Source organism: Sphaeramia orbicularis, chromosome 21, assembly GCF_902148855.1.
Source record: "Sphaeramia orbicularis chromosome 21, fSphaOr1.1, whole genome shotgun sequence".
Lineage (NCBI taxonomy): Eukaryota > Metazoa > Chordata > Actinopteri > Kurtiformes > Apogonidae > Sphaeramia > Sphaeramia orbicularis.
This window is the reverse complement of record NC_043977.1, coordinates 41845353-41869031: the sequence shown is the minus strand read 5'-3', so window position 1 is coordinate 41869031 and position 23679 is coordinate 41845353. Positions and strand designations below refer to the sequence as shown.

At 39.2% G+C, this 23679-nt stretch overlaps 1 protein-coding gene across 4 annotated transcripts in view; it reads left to right on the top strand.

The window, feature by feature from the left end:
- The window catches only part of man1a2 (mannosidase, alpha, class 1A, member 2), a 197137-nt gene that overhangs the window by 73564 nt on the left and 99894 nt on the right, over positions 1 to 23679 (top strand). For all 4 annotated transcript variants that reach the window (XM_030125539.1, XM_030125540.1, XM_030125541.1 and 1 more), the window contains one exon: positions 21214 to 21332. In XM_030125539.1, the coding sequence (XP_029981399.1) occupies positions 21214 to 21332 (119 nt within the window). The remainder of the gene's footprint in view (positions 1 to 21213; positions 21333 to 23679) is intronic.

Genomic DNA, 23679 nt, shown 5'->3' with positions numbered 1-23679 from the left:
CTACTTCATCACTTCCCCAAAAGCTCTGATCCGTCTGATCATTTTAATCTAACTCTGCAGAATCTCTCACTTCCCCGGCTGGATGGCTTTTCCCACAGGCTGCTTGACACATTGGCGGTAAATGATATCACAGACTGCCTTAGGCACGCAGCCGCTAAAGGCCACAGAGGCAGGAGGCAGAGGAGATGATGTAAAAGTGGAATGAAGTCTGGACACCTGCCTGCTCTGTCAGCCCATTACTGCAGAGAGCTAACAAATTATTAATGTCACTATGTCCATTATAAGATTACTTACTTTTAATGCTCAGGTTACATACACTTCCTGTTCCAAAGGCAAAAAAAACCCCTGTATTGTTTTGTCAACTTTTCAGAAACGTTAATATGCAGTTCAGGAGGAAATTCCACAATGTGCCAAGATGGTTCCATATTACAATCATGATAAAACATCCAGTAAACAAATACTGACTGAATACTGAAACAAATACTGAATCACCAGACTTCTGACATTTTTCAGTCTGGGTTCAGACGATGCCACTCAACAGAAACCGCACTGTTAAAAGTGTCCAGTGACATCATGATGGTGGCTGATTCCGGGAAATCCACGGTCTTGGTCCTGCTAGATCTCTCCTTGGCCTTTGACACAGTGGACCATACCATAATGATTGAGAGACTCAGGGACCTGGTAGGGATGTCAGGTCCTGTGCTAGACTGGTTCTCCTCTTACCTGACTGGCAGAAGCTTCAGTGTGTCAATCAATAACATCCAGTCTGACTCAGCGGATCTACCGTGTGGTGTGCCCCAAGGCTCTGTTCTGGGGCCAGCAGTCCTGTTCTTGCTGTATGTCCTCCCCTTGGCCACATTATCCAGCAGTATAGTGATGTCTCCTATCTTCTTATCGCGGATGACATCCAGATATACTGCTCATTTAAGTCTTCTGAGCCCCACAAACTGAGTTCCTTAACCAACTGCTTGTCAGAGTTAAAGCAGTGGCTAAATGATAACAGCCTCCAACTGAACTCCAGCAAAATGGAGACCCTCATTATTGCCCCAGACAGTGCTATCCCTGGGATTAAACAGCTCCTCGGTGACCTGAGCTCTTCGGTGAAGACCAAACTGAGGAATCTGGGTGTCATCTCTGACCAGGCCATGTCTTTAGACTACTACTCCAAACACCTATGTCGACCACTTTTTCCTCTCTCTTCTTACGGTCCTTAGCCTAAAGGCGAAGACACACCAACCCGACTACCAGTCCTCGCCAGAAAAGGTAGTCTGACTAATCGGTCAGCTTCCGTCTCCCTGACACGGTCAAAAAAGTGTGAAGAACACACCAAATCGGCTACCGACTTCAGTGTACGTTCTGCGCTTGCGCGAGATGTAAAACCGGAAAATAACGGAATATCTCTGTAAACACAGAGCTTGCTGTCATCAGTCTTTGTTGTCAGCAGAGAGTGTTGAGTAGTCAAGAAGGGTTGTTGTACTTGTTGAACGGATGGCTAGTAATAAGAAGGTACTGGTGTTGTTAGCTCTCCGGCTTCTTCTTGTGGAAGAGGAAAGATGTTGCATGCGAAAACTAAGGAGAAATCACACTATGCTAACAATGCTAACAGTGTTCATATCATGGAATGAATGAAGTCCATAGGCAACACTGACTGGCACTCATACAGATATGATACGAGCAGTGAATGGCCTATTATAGAAGACAATAATAGTGTGAAGTACCTTAGCATAGCTGTATTCACATGGAAACTTCTCGTTCACTGATTCACCAGTCAAGTGCTATCCCTTTACCAATCAGATTGGTCCGACTGAATGATGGGTAGTGGCCGATTACACATGTTGAATCGGCCAAAAAGACTGGCGATGACATTAACAATGGCAGATCACAGAGAACACACCAAACAAATTCATGTCACCAACCTCGCCAGAGTGCCTGACGACGTCTGACGGACGAAAATCGAGTTGGCGTGTCTTCGCCTTCATGGTAGTTAACAAATAGCTTGGGCTTTATCTCACTGACCAAACAGTAAAATTCAAGACCCATGTATCCAAGGACCATCTAACTGTTGTCATGTGGAGTATGAATATGTGGTGTGTATAAATTAAAACATTTCTTGCATCATATAGGCTAGTCTTTAAATGTGTTTTTTGCACATGTCAAGATTACAATGAAGCAATACTTACCAGCAATAGTTATAAGAAATTATTTCTTCATGTAGACAGGGATGTCAAACTTATTTTAGTTCAGGGGCCACATTCAGCCCACTATGATCTGAAGTGGGCCAGAACAGTAAAATAATAACAGTGAAAAAAGTAAAATTACATTATGAAAATGTTTACATCTACAAAACTTGCTTAAAATTGTGAATAAACTTGAACAACCTGTAATGTCTTAAGAAAATAAGTACAATTTTAACAATATTATTCCTCATTTTATCATTTACACATGTGCATTATAACTTACAATTACAAATGCACAAAACATGTAGTAACAGGTTGAATATTGGTAAAATTAAACTGACTTCTCTTAAGACATGTCAGGCTGTTTATATTTATATTTTCAGGTTATTCACATTTATTGTAAAAGAATAGTTTGTAAATGTAAACATTTTCATGTAATTTAACTTATTTTTTTTACACTAAAAGAATTTGAAAATGTGGAGGTTTCATTATTTATAGGTTATTATGTTAGTATTTTGTTGGTCTGATCCACTTTACATCATGTTGGTCTGTATGTGGAACCTGAATTAAAATGATCTTAACACCACTGATTATTAATATCTTCAGCATAATTTTTGCATCCCACAAATTCACGGGCCAGAGTGGACCCTTTGGAGGGCCGGTTTTGGCCCATGGGCCGCATCTTTGACACCAGTAACGTAGAGGAAAGGGTTGACTCTCTCCAAATGGCTGAGCTGAGCCAGAGCAGAAATATTCTGCTCCCAGTTTTATCACACCCTGATTCACTATTTTTAAAGCCAAGAATACCCCTTGTCTTTTCTGTGACTAAATTTCTGTCTCTTATAATCAAGGAGCGCAGTGAAGTATAGATCTGGATTGGGATAATGCCTCATCTTGAAACCACAATGGCTGATTCTGATCAATAGAGACAGAGGAGTATAATGTTGTGTGGAGCTATTGGATATTTATCCCAGCAGACAACCTCTATTTCCAGAGGGTTTGTGTGGATACCATCATACCATGAAGTCACAAGAGTGTCCTCTTGCTCACAGCTGTGTATTTTTTTTTCTTTCTCTCCGAGCATCTAGGTCATGTCTTCATATGATTTGCTCCCAGAGACACACGGTGCATTATATCCTGGGAGAACATTGTATAGACACATGATGGCAAAGCAACAAATGACTCAGAAGCAACACAATCACAAATGAGACATTAATGTGTATTTATAGAGTGTGGCAATTCAAAGCCCAAATGCATGACACAAATTAGCCTTGTATATAGTCTTGTTCCTCTATGTATTTATTTTGTAAACCAACAGACATATTAAGTATGCCTCTGTCGAACTGGTGGAATTTAATCTTGTTTTGACTGGATTGCACTAAGATGATGTATATATAAAAGGGGATGTATGCATGTAAGCCTCTTCTTCGCTGCTAAACCCGGCAACATGCTAACGAGATGTACATCCTGCTTCGTCAGGGTTCTGCTGTTTATTCTCTTGGCTTTTTGGCATAGATGGTGTATTTTGTAATCTGTTTCAGAAGCTCCATAAAGTGGCTCCGAAGCTTTGTGAAGGTGGTCACTGTTGTCGCATGTGCCAGTCTTGAGCCCACAATCACAAAAGTACAGAACCAAATGGATTTGTCTGGGATGGGCTTTAGTTGTGTGCAACCATTTTGGTTTAGTGCAATGTAGTTGCAAAACTAGTGACCACACAAAGTTTAATTTCAGTTATTATTCAGAATTATTGGTCATTATTGATTACCTGCATGTGGGGATGTAACGATTACCGGTAAAATGATAAACCGTGGTAAAATCCAGACGGTTAGTATTACCGTTTAAATTCTAGTTATCACAATAACCGTGTTTGATTACCGCACTTTGAAAACTCACAGTACTGCTCATTTCCTGGAGAAGCAGCAGCATTCCAGGCGTGCATGCCACTTTGCAATGTCAATCTATCTATGAATAAGAAACTAAAACAACTTAAACTTGATATGGAAAATGGTCAAACAATGGCCATAAGGTTCCATCTTTAATGCACATTTGTTTGTTTGACGTTTAGGTGTTAATATTTGAATGTTTCTGCAACACAAAGTATATTGTGCCTATTATTTAATTTTTTTTTCAAAATACAACTTGGTTAAAGTATTTCACTGTGTATGAGTACTTTTTCAACATTTTGAGCACAGTTTCAACAATATCACGATAATGATAACCGTGATAATTTTGGTTACAATAACGGTGATATGAAATTTTCATATCGTTCCATCCCTACTTTCATGTAATGCAGACTAGTGGTCTAACAATGCACTCGTTTGTACTGGTCAGTTCAGGGCCTTTGATACAATACGGAGGTGTACGGAATGAATGCATGTAGCCTATGCAAAGAATGCAAACACTTGCCTTAAGTTTCCACACGAACCTTGAAGTGGAAAGCACACAGTATGAGCAGGGTGGCCGTAAGCTGAGTCCATGTGCAGGGTTTCCCCTATATACATTTTGCAACCATGCTGCTGCTGAATTCTCAGCGCTGCCGCAAAACCCCCACAAAAACACTTTATTCTGAGGCTGGGGTGCTGATGGGGGGGGGGGGGGGGGGGGGGGTAAACATGACAACAGAGTATAACAGAGGCACAGAAGCTGGGTCAGACATTCGAAGCATGTTAAGTTTCACTTTTGGTAGTTATGGAGCCCCCCCCCCCCCCCCCCCCTTCACTGTTGTCCTTCACTGTACTGAAAACGTATCGAAAATGTATCAAACCGAAGACCCCTGTACCGAAAACACACCAAACTGAAAATCATCTGTACCGTTACACCCCTAATGCAGACTAAGTGTAAACAGGTTCAGTTTGAAGCTGTTTATCAACACACATGTGATTACTGAGTACCTTGACAAATAAAGTAGAAAGAGTTGCAGAAGATAAGTTAATAATGTGTCGTTACAGCACTTTCACACATTTAGCTGGTGTGGCATTTCCTCTTACACAGATCAGTATGTGCAGAGTCAGTGTGTGTATTTATTCATGTTATTTTAATGATATTAGGTCTGGAATGTAGTTGATAGATGAAGCCTTTCTGCTCTCTCTCAGTAGTGTTGCAGTTGGTTTTTCATAGCTGCTGCTGTTTCACCAGCTTAAATTGCACTGACAAACGGTAAGTCATGTCACTGTCGTGTAGTCTACCACGGCTAAGTGGATTAGCTGTAACTCCAAGTCTTGTACATATTTTTCAGTGAAGACTACACACTGTATGCAGCAGCAGTGTCTTATAAATAGTTTGTTACTCTTGTTTCACAACCAGATATTATTTTTCACTGGCATAGTGATCAGGTCGGCGTAACGGCAAGAATCTTGCAATATATATCATGATACAACAATTCAGTATATTGTGATACTGTAGGCAAGGCAATCTTTCATTGCACTGAGAACTCGTCCATCAATGTAAAAAAAACCCAGTTTAATCAGTGGGATGACAGCATGGTTTCAAACACAGCACAAAATAATCATCCACAAATCTTTGGAATATGAACTATTATCAAAAGTGCTTTCAACGTTTAATACACCATCACAAGACATAATTATAGCTCTGCAAGTTTTTTGTGAGTCTTATCAAAGGACTAAATAATATTGTGTGGAACAATTATTTTCACAGTAAATGCCAAGTCATAACCTCTTTCTTTTTCTAAAATAATATATATTAAATAAAAACAAGAAAATGAGTGAAATCCTAATACAAATAATAAATTCATTTCCATGACACAAATTATATTTTAATGACCATTATCAATTTATTTCAAATCCTATGTAAATATGTTTTTTATTTATATTAGTTTCATTGATTTTTAGAGTAAAATTCTTCTTCTTCATTAACCCATTGAGTATGTTGCTTTAATGAGGCTAACTCATCATTTCCTCATCTCCCTCATATTCATAAGCTAATAGCATCTCCCCCATCAAACCTGTGATTAAAACCCTCTATTATGTTAATTTATGGTTTCATAACTCATGGTGAAATTGCGTTCAGCTGGTTAATGTTAAGTTAATAAATGCATTTATGGTCCTTGTTGGCTGAAGTCCAAAGTGACCTGCAGTTCATCTAAAAACAATGATGCACATGGAACGAGCATACGTTGACATTTTGGCCCATTTGCATCTCAGACTGAGGCACAGATTTAGATTTTGGACTGTGGCTGTAGGAGGGAAGACCGAGGTGAGAGGTTTTGATTATCATTTTACGATCAGCGGCCAAGGACAAAACACCCATTTGTTTTTTAAGATGCGGGGAAAAATGGGGAAGAATGGATTATTTGGAGAGTATGCTGCTTCTGTTAAACACACCTGCTGTTAAGTGTGTTGCTATGCTTAACAGGTTTTTCTAACTTTCCAAACCTATTTAAATTCATGTTGATTTTACAAACCAAACACTCCTAATCCATGAGAGACGAGGTAAAAAATATCTACATTATCATCCTGTAGCTAATTTTTTTCTTTCTATCCAAACTTGTCATATTTGGAGTGCAAAAAAAGACTAAGGAGAGAATTGAAATATGCTCCAACAAGATGTCAAATTTCCTTCAGAACTCTTTAGCTCGGTCCTCCTTTTACTTTCCTCTTTCCACTCAGATTAAACTTTCAGCTGGGCTTTCAGTGCCAAATTGGACAGCAGGAAACAGGAGGATTTGCCTGCTGCTGAGTCCGGCAGGAATGTGCATAAGCCCTTCAAACAGAGTAGAAAATGGGAGAAGTTTCATGAAAAAACATTACCTTGTAAATTTATACCCAAAGACCTTGTTTTTTTCCCCCCTTATTTTCTTTTATCTCTAATATGAAATTATGTGAAATGCTCAGGACTGTGCATTCCTGCTGCATCTTCTGTCAGTATGGACACATCTGGTTGACACATCACAATTTGCATCTTTAATGTGAGTTAGTCACATAACACCCTGTGAAAACATTGAACAAATTATGAGTACCCTGTATATTGGAGGGAAATAAGGAAATATAGAAAATTAAGTCTACATTAATTTTAAGAAAAGGTGGCATATTTATTTAACACTTTCAGTGCCATGGGCCGATTAAATCGGCTTTACGAAAACAAGCTGTAAAGTGCCACGGGCCGATCAGATCGGCTTTGGAGAACACGCCACATTTGTGTACAAACAAACCATCCACCCCCATTTCTTTCTCACATTTCGATGACGTTCTTTCTGTGTCCCCCTTTTGAGACCAAGCAGACGGGAATTTGAGGTCACGCGACCGAATAATATTTTTATATCTTTTTAATGTTTCTTATTCTCTGGTGTTTCATCAGAGGGAGCCCTCCATGCCGGGGGGCGGCTGTGGACTCCGGGGGCTGTGGCGCCTTCTCTCACTGGGGTCCGCTCCTTTCTGGTGGGTGGGGGTCCCAGTTGGCCCTCTCCCACTAGTTGGGATGCAGGGCTGTGTTGCTGGTGCCTGGTCACCGGGGTCGGCGGCTGCCTCCTGGTGCGGATGGCTCCCTGAGACAGCGCCTCCTAAATTGATCTTTTACTTTTACTTGTACATTTTTGTTCTGGTCTACCTGTGCTCAGTCAGTCTTCTTAAGTATGTGTGAGCTTGTGGGTTTGCGTGTGTGTGTGTGTGTGTGTGTGTGTGTGTGCGGGTGAGTGGGTGGGTGTGGGTGGGGGGCGGTACTGATTTTTAAACTGATATGTAAAGCACTTTGTGCTACAGTTTTTAATGTATGAAAAGTGCTATATAAATAAAGATTATTATTATTATTATTATTATTATAAATTATGCAAATTACGTCCGGTGCGTTTTGAATCTAATCAGCAATCGGTCGGATGTTACCGAGCGGTTTCCTGCAGGATTCTTCAAATATTATAAAAACGACGCGAAATACTGAAAAACGGCCAAATTCTGTGGCACTTTTAAGGCTTATTAGCCCCTTAACTGTCTGGCACTTAAAGAGTTAAAAGATATGTTTCCAAAGGTACCTTTGTGACATTTTCATGATTGCATCCTACAGAAGGACGCAGCTTAATGTCAGCTGCACCATTATTTGCCTTTAATGAAAACCGTAGTTTGCACTGGTGATACGGTTCAGGGTTTCTGTGGAATTGATCTGTTGGTGTGGCGGTGTGTCAGGTGGAGGGGAGGGATTGGTTGGTTTCTGTTCTGCATTTTTAAGGAAAGAAAATAACTACATTGCAACATTATTTAATAATAAAATTTAATAACAAAAATTATAATAATTATTTTGACATGATACACTCAATGACATCTCTGGCAACACATTTCTGGCAGTTTGTCCAAGTAGAATTATTGTTGCACATGCGCAAATGGGCAGTTGATCCGGTAGTGACAGGCAGCAGAACCAACCAATAAAGATGGAAGACACTGCCGCTACAACCACTGTTCCGTGTTGTAAAACCTTAAAATGTTCAATTCAAGACTTTAATATGCATAGCCTCATGTGTGTAGGCCGATTATTGATTTTTTTTTGTATCAAATGTCTGGTGTATTTGCTGTGGTGGTGCGCCACGGCAAAACCTTACCAGCGGAAACACTTCGGCTATAAATGAGTTGGTTTTGAAGCCCAGGAACAGTGCAATATCATAACACTGATATCCCTTAAGTACATTAAATTCCAGGATAAAGACAATTAGAAATTTATTTATAAATGCATTTTACATGTTGGGAAATGATTACTAAAAATACACTGCCGAACCCAAAAAAACCCAGAAACTTTTTTCTGGTCCGACAGTAAAGTATTTTCAGGCAATCCACTGTTTTGCTGGACTGCCTTTAGCTTTGGTTATGACACAAATTCATCTTACCATCATTTCAATAACCTTATGCAATATCGCAGCAGTTATTTCAACATTTATGTCACATAACGTTGATGAACCTAGACCTGATCAACTGAATTAACCCTAAATCATAGCACTGCCCCCTCAGGCTTGTACAATAGGCACTAGGCATGATGGGTAATCACTTTATCTACCTCCTCTCTCACCCTGACACACCCATCACTCTGGAACAGGATCAATTTGGACTCATAAGACCACATGACCTTTTTCTACAGGGTGTCCCATAAGTCTCCATACATAGGAGACATAATACATATGGTTCTAACATGTATTTCTTTATATTTCTTCTTTATAGTTCTTCAGCAGTGGAGGACACGCATTGAAATGTGTTCCCGACAAAATAGCAGTCATATAGAGCATATTATGTAAATAAAAATGGTTTATGTCAAGAAACGTTTATTTTTCCTATGTATGGAGACTTATGGGACACCCTGTATTGAAACACAGCCCAGTCTTTATGCTTCTATCAAACTGATGGTTGTTTATGAAATGAGAAGCAACTCAGTGCATTAGTTAGGGTTTAGCAACTTGTTGTAGCTGAAACATATTAATCACGGTAGTAATTATCCAGTGGAGGAAAGTGAAGCATGTACTCAGTTGAATCCTGGTGGGGACTCCCCCCCCCCCCCCCAGATTGTGTATCTGAAAACACTGAACTCTACTGTGTTAAAGTGAGGAGTTGTTCTGTTAAAACTCAAATGATGGCTTGATGTCACACATCACATCACCCCCAACACTGTAGCATGTGTTGGCATGGGTAGCTCTCCTGCTTGATTGTGCATTATTGTACTCACATTTGTTATTATTGTCTGTAATGCATATTAGAAATTGACTGATATATGAGTTTAGTTAATTAAATCTGTAGTGCTCAATAGTTTTTTGGCATCATTGAGTAAAAATTTCCATAATTCCCTCAGTATATTGTAATTCAAGTGATCTGATGGGAAATCCTAGTTCAGCCCCCTTCTCTGGATGGAATCAGGCTGTGGAGGATCTGCCGTGTGATAGGAGGTTTTTACACTCAGGTTTTTTCAGACACATTGAGGGTTAAATGTGATTGACAGATGTAATTGCCACTGGTCAGTTGTTGAGATTCAGTCTTGTTTTCCCACGGTTGAATGTTCCACATCTATGGATTAATTGCTTTGAGTGTCATGATCAATTATTGTTGGTATTTATTACTTTGAGTTAGATGTCAGGTTATACAATTACTCTTTGTCTGATAGTCAAGGTTAATTCTTGTCACGGTGGTTGATATTGGCAGAATTACTCATTATTTGCTTTTGTTTTACTCCAGACTGTCGTTATTGTACTTTATATTTCTATTAAAATATCTACCGAGAAATGTGGGAGGAAAATAAGGCTGATGTGTTGCAGACTGAGAGGGTGGAGGTTGATTCTTGTGTAGGTCAGTGTCTTGTGGCTCTGAATTAGATTGTCAAGCCCCTATGGCTGTACACGTCCAATAAAGCCACTAGACCGAGCATCCATTTTTCAAGTCACTGTAAAATCTATTTTCTACTTGAGAGAGGCTGCACCTTTCCTGCCATGTGGGTGTGGTTTCAGAGCCTTCAATAGACGCACCCCCTTCATTTCAACATTTTAAGACCTACTTTCAGTCACGTAAACAGAACTTGCTGAATACATGTCAATTTCTTTGACTTATTTACCAGGATGGTTTGTGGGTGCTTCTATGAAACTGGGTTCATTTTGGTACCTGGCACTTTACCAGCTTTTTAGACCCAATAATTAAAGAGAAATGTACACATATTTCCCCCCAGGATACACCTAATGATGACCTCAGATGAATGCAAAAAAAAATTATACTCTTGCTCTGAGCCATCCCAAAATTAATGAATTTTTAATGAAACATTGGGACCAAAAATAGGACCAAAATTGGGCCATGAAAAGCTACCAAGGTGTCAGTGCATTTGATCAGGAACACATGGCTGTAAATGGTCTAAAGGGGGTTAAATTTTTCTATCTTAGTGTTTCTTTTTAATCCAGAAAGTGGATTTTTCATGAATCTCAGTCTCATTCCAGGTTTTGCGTGTAACCCATCGTGTCCACTGGCGTTACATGCAGAACCTGTCCATTTAAACACAAATAAATTGTGAGTGGTTTTGCAACAGCAGCCATTTTTGTGAAACACTCTGCCTTGCATGATTAGTTTGATTCCCAAAATGTATCTGTGAGAGAATAAAAAGATGTTCAAAAAATAGTAGCACATAATTTTTGTGTCTTTTTTTTACCGTGGTACATGAAGATTTTTGTGTAAAAATTATATTAAAAATATAAAAAATTATTAATTTTATGATATATTAATATTAAAACCGACCCCAAGTACTTCCAAACTTGCTTCATAACATTAGTCTACAACTGGTTTGAATTTTTAGCCCCCATGTCCTGTTTTTAGGGACCAGTTTCATAGAAGCACACTAATAACATATTTTTCTGTAGTCCGGAAAGTTAACATTTATCACACCTTGATGCAGACTTTTGCAATATATTAAAGTACAAGTTAATGTATTTTGTTCTTAAATAAGCTTCATAAGGGAGGGAGTTTTACATAGCTTTCAGTCAGCGTAGAATATCCAGATGTATGGCAGGGTAATTGGTCAAAATACTTTCAAATGTCAAATGTTCAAATGTCTGAACTGACTTAAATTAATGTTTAAAATGGCACTTTTGTAAGGCAATTTTCTCTAACTACCTGCAGACTGTGTTATTGCCTTTCAGCCAATTAGTATGACAGTTACCCTCTGTTAGCGATTTCTATTCTTAGGTGTAGTTGCTAAGAGAAAAGCTCTCTTCTCTGTAGCACTGTGTTTATTGAAATGGACAAGGACTATTGAGCAATGACGAAACTAACAATTACACGTGTTAAGTTAATAAATCTGGAATCAGGCTCAATTTGTAAGTGGCTGAACCCAAACACAAAGAAGGAGTAACTGAGGTATAAATGTAAATGTGGATCCAGTGTGGCTCGAAAAAAAAAAAAAAAAGTCAGATTTAGAAGGAAAAGGTGAGGCAGTGAGAAAAATGACAAAATAAAAGCAGAGGAGAAAATCATTATTACTAACATTGGATTTATATTTAAGACCCTTCCCCACATTTCATCTTCTTATGCAATATTGATTGGTCTATCACTCTTAATATGCCATTCTTCGGGAGTAATGAACAATGTGGTCGATTTCACAGGATCTCATGTCCTTTTTTCTGTCTGAGCTGGTGAGTTTATGGCACCTCTGACCCTCATACCCACTCCTGTCGCATACCCACCAGCTTTCACTGTTCTCCCAAATGACTGTGTTCAAGTTAATCTTTCTAGTAATTGTGCTAGATATTCCTCTAAAGTGACCTAGTGCCTAGAAGGGAACACAAACTGGACACGGTGTCTTTGCTGCGAGGCCAGTGGATAATTTTCAGAGCTGGGGTTTCTTTCTTGTGATTGAAAAAGCTTCTTGGTAAAAGTCTGACCCTGTTAGATGGCCTTCAAGCACTATACACACATGCTGTCACCGTTTACCCTCCATTTACTCCAAAACGCAAAATCTGTGAAGTGTTCATCCTTGCTACTTTGCACTACCTTTTACCACTCACATTTCAGGGGTAGATGTCAGTGTAAAAACTTGTGCTGTGATAATAATAAATACGATTGAGTTGTAGTTCATCGTACTGGCACTATACTTTTTACCTCCACCAAGAGGTATTGTGATCACTTTGCTTTGTGTGTTTGTTTGTTTGCGTTTTGGTTTGTTTGTTAGCAACTCTATGGGAAAACTATTACAACCATCTTTTCCAAATTTTACCCACAGATAGGCCTAGGCCCTGGGACGAACCCATTAAATTTTGGGCCAAGTAGACCAAAGTTCAAGGTCACAGCAAGGTCACAAAATCTCAAATTTTTCTATCTCTCATTATTGAGCAATTTTCGAAAATGCATAAAAAATTCAAAATGACTCCGATTAGCCTCCAATTTGATCCACCTGTAGCTTATAATAATATCTTGTATCTGGCACAAAATTGTCCACATCCACTGTGGAATGTGGACTCTGTAGACATTTCAATTTAACATTGAAAATCCCATTTACCACACATTTTTCATTATAACTCAACAAATATTGATTGGAATTTAATATAATTTGACATACACATGACTGGTACCAAGCTTCAACTTTTTCTGCTGTATGGAACAACCTTGAAACTGTTTAATTTAAAAAGAAGTGGTCAATCCACCCATGCACACCATTCGGGGTGCTTGGCGGAGGTTTGTGTTCTCTGAACATTTGTTTCACATGTTATTTAATGATATTTTTTTATCCAACATTTATTGAAATGCCACTTTTTTTATATTGTAGCACCGGCCAAATGGGACTAATTAGTGGGAAGCCATTTACTATTCATCTTGTGGTTAAATCAGTGCACATCAGAACATTCATGAATATGTTTCCTGCACTTTGTCAGAATGTTTGATGCTTTGATGTGACAGTGAGTAAAGTGATTGGAACAAACAACACAAGCAACACAGATATTGGGCTCACTACCTCATCCTACCAGGGGCTGAAACAATGCCAGTGTTGTGTTTTTTTTTTTGTCTTATTTTCCTTTGTATAAATACCTGGGGCTTCGTTTGTCATTCATTTCTCATGCTTTCATATTATTTTTGATAATTATGAGTTAAAATCATACCCAGTATGCGTGCTGGTTTAAAGGGGTCACTTTTGCTAAACCTACTTTTGTTAGTCTTTGGTCCATTTATTTGTGTATTTGGACCCTAAAAGTTCAAAAAGTTTGAATTTGAACCCTCCAGGTGCTGCAAAGCTACCTTTATATTTGTTTACGCTAAAATCAAGTGGATTTCTACAACCTGTTTTAATTCTTGCTTAATTTGTTTCATCTATAACTAGTTATGTCACAACATTTGCACATATAAGGTCAAGACTTCCAATGAACATTTCTCCGTGTACGCCATAATTGTTTGTCAGGAGCAGCGTTTGTAGTCCATACTGAAAATATGTCCAAACTTCAAACCGATTACTCTAAAATGTTCAGTTTTTGGTGAAATGGGACAGAGTAGCACAGCCAACAACCTGGAGGGTGCAGGGTGTGAAGTGGCTCATATGCATTTAAAGGGCCAGCGCTCAAAACGACCTTTCTGGTGTCATTATTCAGAAACAGGGTTGAAGATGGACCTGTGGAGTTGAATTAATGAAGAATTCAGATCCAAGCATAGCATTTACAGTTTATGTAGACCACACGGAAATGTTTTAAAATGAATAATTCCATTTAAAAAAGCAAAATACCACTCCTTTTAAGAAGAGAAAGCTCTGGTTCAAGTACTGTTTTAGCACTTCTACCAAGTGCCAATTAAACAGTTGTATCAGAAAAATCTAAAACAATACCCAACCCTACGTGTATGCCCTAAATTGTATTTTTAGCTTTGTCCCTTCCACTGCACATAACCACCTGAAAAACTATGTGAAATTTAAGTTACAATGTCAACCAAAAAAATATGTGTACATCTCTTTGCCGTCATGGTGCTGCAAACTTTATATGCTTAGATTCACAATGTCTTTTTTTTCTCATTTCCAGTCTGGCAGCAGCAATTTGCAGGATTTGTCAAGATATTTATACCCTTGTGGTATTAAGTTATGAATAGACGATCTGAATAGCAATTCAGGCCAAAATCAATACTGACCTAAATTCCAGGTTTATAGTCTCCATGGTACGGTAAGATTCTTTGTGCATGTAAAAAGCAGTAACAGCTGGTTTATGGGAAGAAGAGATTCAAGGTAAACTGCACAGTGGATGAATAGAGAGCTATACATGGACTGTATAGAGTACATCCTTTAGAAATGTTGTATGGGTATTATAGGGATTTACCCACCACATGCACAGCCTATGGATTTGTGCTCTGTGATTAAGTCTAATCTAGGCTTGGCCCTTGGTGTTGGACTTTATTTGGACATATTGTTATTGAATTATCTCCCAAGTATATTAGAACAAACACAACCTGTATTTTCCCACAAAATTTAGCAAATGTTACACCATTTATTGCACAATTATTCAGCTCATTTTTGTACTGGTGAGAGCATACTACCAAATAACTGTGGAGGTAAAAAAAAAGGTAGTGTTGTCTGAGGTCACTTGGCAGAAGGCTGGGGTTTAGTCGGGGAGCTCATGTTGAGTGGAAGGTCCAGTCTGACCAGTAACTCTCTAAGGCAGGAAACAGAACACAGCAGATGTTTCAGTCTGGTGCCAAATAAGTTGGTAACCAGTTGTTCTTTGCCAGCCAGACTGGTCAGAATTGGCCTGAGGGAGTAGGCTTTGCTTTGTTTGTTGCTGCTGGGCTCATTGCTGAACACACTGAAATACCATGGTAGACCTGAAACAACAGAGGAGGAGATTACCCAGAAGCCTGCTACGCAATTTTTCCAGAAATTGTGTAGCAGGCTGAGACTGTGAGTGCAAGTAGTCCTTAATCTGTCAGAGACTAACATGGCAATCCTCTTTCTTTAGACTGGAGACTGTGACCTTTGTGAGTTTGAGAGTAAAGCAGCGTAATCTTATGTGAGAATCACAGCCAGTGATACTTAACAACCCTTATTTACACAGAAATTACACTGAGAGGCTAAAATGACTGGGTCAGAGCATCTCTCAGTCCTGCAGGTTTTGTCGTTTGTTTGGAATCTGCAGCAGTGAATAAAAGGACAACATGATCTCAGTCCAGTTGAGCATCTGTGGGATATTCTGGGCAAACAAATCCGATCCATGGAGTCCCCTAGTGACAGACAACCCAATCTCAGTCCATTTGACCATGTGTGGGATGTTCTGGGCAAACAAATCCAATCCACGGAGGCCCTGCATTACACCTAAAAAGACTTACAGGATGCGCCGTTAACGTCGTGGTGCCAGCACACCTTCAAAGGTCTTGTCGAGACATTGGCTCAGGTCAGAGCTGCAAAGGGGACCTACACAATATTAGGCATGTGGTAATAATGTTGTGTTCCCACAGATGCTTGATTGGGTTAAGTTCCGGTTGTCCTTCTTAGACAACTTTTGGCAGGGCACTAACCAATGATGACCTGAAACAACACCTGCAGTTTTGGAGACCTGACCCAGTCATTTGGTTGTCACAATCTGGCCCTTGTCAAAGTTGATGAAATCTTTAGACTTGGCCGTTTCAGTGCTTCTATCACATCAACTCTGAGGGCAAAATGGAATCACCAGTGCCAACATGGTGATCAAGAACTCGAAGTAGAAGCAACGGATAGAGTTAAACAAAAGCAAACAACGTTAACACTAGCATTTAGTAAAGGCACTCTTTATGAGAAGAGTAGCAAGTACATTCCACATTGATACTTTTTTGGAGAGCCTGGATTTCACCCAGTACACTAATTACCAGTTGAAAAACCAGAGCTACCAGCCACCTGTTCTATAAGCCTGGAGTATTATTTGAAATGGGCATTTCTTCATTGATATTTTGTTCTGTATTTTTGTTTTTACTTTTCATGTTTATTAAAAGCTGCGTCAGAAACCAAGTGCAGTTTAATTTTTATGTTGCAAAAGTGCACTTAATCAGAGTTGTTTACATTTTAGTATGTTTATGTTCTTGGCACATGTTGGCAAAGTTGCACAAGCTATTTAATTTAAAAATATTCTTGAAGGTTCTTTGGGTAAATTGTCTAATTTTTATTTTTAGGGCTATGTTTTACATAAGGAAATTGTTTGGTTGCACTGTTCAGAAACTCGCAAATTAGTCTCAAAGATTAATGTAAAGAATTGAGATAAAATAAAGATTATTTTATTTTTTTAAAAATCGTGATATATTTTTGCCATATCACCCACCCCTAGTCAACTCACTGTTAAACAGACTGGGAGGGAGGAAATTAAGTCAAAATCGGAAGTTCTAATAGTGATTTAGACTGAGCACAACAGAAGGAGTCTTAGCAATGGAACAACATGGAAACTCAGCCAAGCTCTGGGTTCTTGTCATGTAAAACCTCTCCGTTTCAGTCTGATTCAGTCGGTAAACACATGACACACACATCACACAGTAAAGCAAAGGCAAGGAGAAACATTCAAAAGGGAAAACTTCCGATACTAGCTGTGCACATACACCATTCCTACTGCGATATCCTCTATTCTCCTTTTGTTCAAACACAAAAGGGAGTTTGTACAACCTGCTTAGAATAAATACAAATGCACATCCCTCCTCCATGACCACCCCACCCCACCCCACCCCAACCCCAACTGATAGACTCACACCTAAGCTCTCCATCATCCTCAGCTCTCCCACAGCCGACAGTTTACAAGACCGAGAGAATAGCGCTGAATAATGACATCACGTTTCCTTGCCTCGTGTGAATTCATACTCTGAAACCTGTCGTCTAATGAAACCAGCATAGAGTCAGAGAGGTTGTGTTAGTGTTTGAGAGGGAGAGATAATGGAAAAAAGGGAGAGGGGGATGTATGAGATTGTGATAAATGGAGAGAGGAAGTTGGAGAGTGTGAGAGAGTTCAGTTGAGGTATTGAAAAAGGTAGGTGTGTGTTGGAGTTCAATCAAAGGAAAGTGAGGGTACTTGTATTAGTGTTAAGTATGGAAGAGTTGGATTGGGAAAATTTAAGTTTTAGCTAACAGTGGGTCTTTCTCTCTGTGTGTGTGTCTATGAATGTGTGTGCGCGCATTAGGCTTAGGCAATAATTCCCTAAATAAATAAACCTCATCCTGGCCAATTTGTCTCAGATAAGCAGTGCCTGGCATCCCTAAGCCCACCTTTTGGAAGAGCCAGTTCGGCTTCGTTTGATGCAGTTGGCTTCCTTTGAAAGGCTGCACAACGCTCCGATGAAAGGAAGACGGTGACAAACTGACAACGAGAGGCAGCGTCGCATTGACAAAAAATGATAGTCGAGACAATAAAAGGGTGAAGTGAAGACAGAGAACACGTACAAGTAGGGTTGAGCCTCGTGGAAGGCTTAGCGTCGCTCTGCTAATGAAGGGTGTGAGGAGAATGTGGGCATCGGGGTTTGAATGGAGTGATCAAGGAAAGATTAAGCAAAACACAGTAAGACAGTGATGAATGAGAACAAACAGATGGTTAGGTACAAGAAGGAGGGGCTGATGAAAAGATGGAGGATGTGATGAAGCAGAAAGGAGATGGCGAGGGAACAACGTTCGGGTGTGATCACAAGGTTATATGCAAGCATGAAAGTGAGCTGAACTTTTTTTAAGTATATAACTTTGCCCTTTTAAGACCCGAAATGAAGTATGTTCAGCTCAAGTTCCTCATGACTGAAGGGGAAAACTTCGGTCAGTCACATTACACATGGCTGGAGTTGGGTTTTTCCAGGGCTAGACTTGGTCTTAATTGTGAGAACCACACCTTCACCAATGGGGGTTTTAAAAGCAGTAAAATTTGGGACATCTTTTTTTTTTAAACTCTGTATTTATGATTTTTTTTTTTTTTTTTACAGATTAAAAAAGAAAAAACAAAACAAGCAGGTCATGACGTCAAGGGGTTACAAAAAGATCGCATTGCTTAGACAAACAACCCAATTTTTACACTTAATGGTTTACAAATTTGTCTCAGATTATGTACACGTGCCATTTTTCCCCAAGTTCTTCACCCAGTTCTTTCTGCAGTCATATTGTGTAGGTCATCTGTTCTTGTAAATGGAGATGTTTTACAATATTGGTAAAGACAGTCATTGGTGGACAGTCTCTCTTAAGCCATTATTTTGTAATGGTCTTTTTTTCTCGCTGCCAGCAAGACCTTGAGGAGGTAACTGTCATTCTTATTAAGACCATCAGGTTCATAGCCAAGGAAGAAGAAACTGATAACTATATGATTGAAACCACCCCCAAAAACACACACAGTTATGTTAAACCAGTGTGATAGCTAGTTTTACTATGCCACATTATCATAAACCTGTCAAAGTCACTGTTTGCAGATTCACGCGTTCTGTCATTTCCATCTATAATTAATAACATTTCATTCATTCATTCATTCATTTGTTTATTTCGAGCATTTACAGAATACTTGCAAATTCAAAATTAAAAAAAAAAAAATCATTCATCTATACTCGAAAAGGAGTGGGAAGAAGAAAAACGTATTTAATCCCACCCCCATTCTCATCATCAGATAACTTAACATAATAACATTTTAAATACTCACTCCTGTCCTTTGACTTCAAGCCAGAACAATGAACAAAAAAATAGGCCTAAACCAAATTAGAATGAAGTCATTTGACAGTATTTACATTATACAACCAAAATGTGTGTAAAAAAAAAATAGAAACAAAGTACATTCCTGGTGGTGTTACCATGGGTCACGGTTAACAGTCAATTTACGTGATAATAATCACATACCAACAATGGTAAAAACAAAAAACTACAATACCACAAGTGGTAAAGAACAGCAATAATTACATACCAACAATGGTAAGAAAAAAACCCAAAAAACTACAACAGCACTAATGGTAAAGGGCAGCTCATACCAGCAATGGTAAGAACAATACCAAATGGTAATGGACAACACTTACCAACTAGATGAGAAACAACAAGCACACATTAACGTATAAGACAGAATATTGATGTAACAGTTTTAAGACCCTCCATCTTTATACTGGGACCAGACCATATTTTTATATAACAGTTTAAATCGGTGGATATTTTGGCATTGCTTGTGTTGGATGTCCAGACTGTTCCAAAGATTCACATTCGAAGGAGGATGTTAGACAACAGTGCTTTCCGTGAAGTTCTGGTGAAAGATGGCATTATATTATATATTGATGGGGGTGACCACCTTAATTCCTTCTGTAGGAAAAAACGCTGGCTGGAAGCAAAGCGTTGTTTGTCTGTGAAGAGACTGGCGGTCGGTCAAATGATCAGTTGGTCACATGAGTTGAATAATGCTGTTAGAACTCATTCATAGTATACAATATTTTATTTTGCCTCCGTAATCATTTCATAATGCCAAAATACATGATTCGGATCATCTGACATTGATAAAAAGACATTTTCTTGCAGGTCTTTTGCTCTGACAACGCTGCCTGTGTTAGTGTGTTTCAGCTCTAAATAAGCACCATGTAAATAAAGATAATCAATGCATTCATTTATTCAGTTCAGTCTGTGCAGTTTATATAGAGAATGCTAAACTTTCATCTGACTCTGTAATGCTCATTATGCTACTGCCACTGGTGTTTTCTGAATTAACCTGTCTAATGAGGTTGTCTCCTGTCTATGCACTCAATGCAGTTCTTAATGTGTTTTGTCATCAGTTATTTTGCTAATATTTGTCAAACACAGGAGACGACTCTGCTCTCTAGTGAGCGTGACAAAACCTCTTGACTGAATGCACGCTCATTCGTGCTTGCATAATTTTGGCAGTGGTGGTAAAATGTACGTGCATTAGCAAATCATGAATAGTTTTAATCAAAACTACTTTATTAGAATCAAACATTAATATAATAAAGCTGCCAGCTGGACTTGAATGACTTGTCGGCTGTTTGGCTAGCAGTCTGGCTGGTGTTTATGGAAAGCCTTGGTATTATCGTTGTGAACACAGAGGAAGCACTGCATTCAGGAGCTATTGACATCAAGGGAATATTCTGGGACTCACCAACGGTCTTCTATCTTCACCTCAAATGTGTCACTGCTATGACTGCCGAAAGCGTACCTTAAGGTGATGAAAGTGACAGAAGGGAGGAAGGCGGGGGTTATGTGGCGCAGCATAGGGGGCTCTGCTCCACCAACAGCCGGGCCAATCTGTCATGATCCGGCAGGCGGCCAGGGCATCTTGCTATCAGCGTTGCCTGCCTGACTGCAGTGTATTTTTAGAGTGATTTAGAGGTTCCTGTCTATAATGATAATAACACTGCAGCTCCTGCATGAAGCCAGACGCTCCCCTTTTGAATGGAGTCATAGATAAGAAAGGACGGCAGGGGGGCTCAGGAATTCCAGCAGCACACACTGGAGCTGATAGGAAGTGATGAAGGATTTAAAGGACAGTGCCACTTCAATACACCACCAATACATGCATCTAGCTGACCTAAATGCAGTGAGCAATTATAACAAGATAATCTGATTCAGTGCATTTTAATAAAGACTCTTTATTGCTTTTGCTGGACATTTGAACCTTATTTATGTGTTTTTTTCCCTCATGTGTCTTGTGCAGGTAATTCCCAACTAGGAGCAACTATTGTGGATGCTTTAGACACCCTGTACATCATGGGTCTACATGATGAGTTCAAGGACGGCCAGGAGTGGATCGAACAGAACCTGGACTTCGGTGTGGTATGTACTTACAGGGTTTTCTCAGTTATTCTGGGGGTAAAGGCTTAGATGCTATGGATGCAGATGTGGTTCTAGGGCTTCAGGGTTTTATTTTATTTCCCTGAAAACTGCATTTTCACATCCTGACTATTATCTATTGCTTATACACTGCCCCTTCCCCCCAAAAAAAGTCACACAGTCTAATAGTCCGCCTTTAGCTGTGATTACAGCATGCATTCACTGTGGCATTTTTTCTGATAAGCTACTGCAATGTCACAACATTTATTTCTGTTCAAAGCTGCATTAATTTTTTTGCCAAGATCTTGTAGTGATGATGGGAGAGTCGGATCACTGCTTAAAGTCTTCTTCATCACATCCCAAAGATTCTCAATGTGGTTCAGGTCTAGACTCTGTGGTGGCCAACCCATGTGTGAAAATGGTGCCTCATGCTCGCTGAACCACTCTCCTAATTTGAGCCAGATGAATCCTGGCATTGCCATCTTGGAATATGCCCGTGTCATCAGAAAAGAAAAAATCCAATGATGGAAAAAGCTGATCATTCAGTATATTAAGGTTCAGCTGACCTCATTTGTTGGACACATAACGTTACTGAACCTAGACCTGACCAACTGAATCAACACAGATCACAACACTGCCTCCACAGGCTTGTACTATAGGCACTAAGCATGATGGGTAATCACTTAATGCACTTCTCTTCTTACCCTGATGTGCCCATCACTCTGGAACAGGGTCAATCTGGACTCATCAGACCACATGACCTTCTTTCATTGCTCCAAAGTCCAATCTTTGTGCTCTCTATTAAATTGAAGCCTTTTTCCCTGATTAGCTTCACTTCAGTGGTTTTCTTAAGGATACACAGCTGTTGACTCCTCATCTTCCTTGAAGATGATTTATTTATTTTTTATTTATTTTATTTTTTTATTTAGAATAGAAAAAAAAAAACATTAGAAAAGGAGTGGAATGAAGTACAACTTACATACTCCTGACCCCTAACCCCATCTTTTTCTACTGATCACAAAGTCCCATGTCAGTTCCTTAAGTACCTTAACAAATCTTACACATGTCAAAATAAATTCTAAACAATCCTGCACAACACACAAAAAATATTATACATAATCAAAAAATAAAGTCTGTCCATTTCATAGCCGTATTATGCATATAGATAGACTTCACTTCAAACATAAGTAGGCAAAAGAAACTCCAGATCCAAAAGGACACTCCAATAAATGGTAATAAATCAACCAAAACAGAAAACAAATATCACACAAATGTACAGCAATTTCACTGTGACTCTTCCACAACACTCGATGTCCTTCTGGTTTTTAATGATGTGTTTAACAGTTCTTAACCCAGTTTTAGTAGTTTCAGCAATCCCCTCTTTACTTGATGCATGCCAATAATTTGACCCTGACAGATTTTCATCTTTTTCACGACCACAGAATATGTCTTTCAACGTGGTTGTTTAAGAAATGACAAGCTACTCATTGCATCAGTTGGGGTAAAGTAACTGAAATAACCAGCTGAAACATAATCACCCATGCAGTAATTTTCCAATGGGAGGCATTTAGCTATTTGTGGAGTTAAATCCAGGTGGTGACTTTTCTTTTGGGCCGGGCAGTGGGTTGTATCTATAAAAACTTTCATATCAAGTAACATTGTCATGCTGATGATAATTGATTGTTTTCACTCTGAATAAGAATCACTCAGGCTTTTGCTTTAATCTGTCAGTTCCCATGGATTTTGTAATGTGAGACAGTCCTTTGTAGTGCTAATGCTTAGTTAGGGTTAGGTGTCAGGAACTGTGATTTTAAAAGACATGCATTTCTATTCTCCTTTACTTCCTATCTTTTGTGTGTTTGGGTTGTAATCCCAAGTGCACCACATTAAGTATTTTCCAGGCAGTAGAAGTTTTACTTATCTGCCAGGACCTGCTACATTGTCCTAAAGTAACATCATTAGTCATGTCAATAAAGCTTGTTAGAAGAGGCGCTGCTGTTTACATCCCAGACCGTGTCTAACCATAGCAAATAAAGCAAAGTGGTGCTTGTCTTCACTTAAAAAGTCACAAATGGAAAACAAAATGTAGGAAATAACAGGAACTGAAAGGTAGGAAGGGTCTCCAGTGCGACAAAGCATTTACTCTGACACAGGGTGAAGTTGAAGGAATGTACTGTGGTTGAAATATTGTAGTGTCACAACAGTAACGCCCCGCATGTAGCTGACACTGACACAAGCAACATCTCACACAGCCTATTATATTGAAAGTAAAGCAAATTGTTTTAATCTGTATTTTTCTTAGATATGAGTTCAGAGAAAGCCGCTCCACCTCTGACTCATCCTCAGAGTC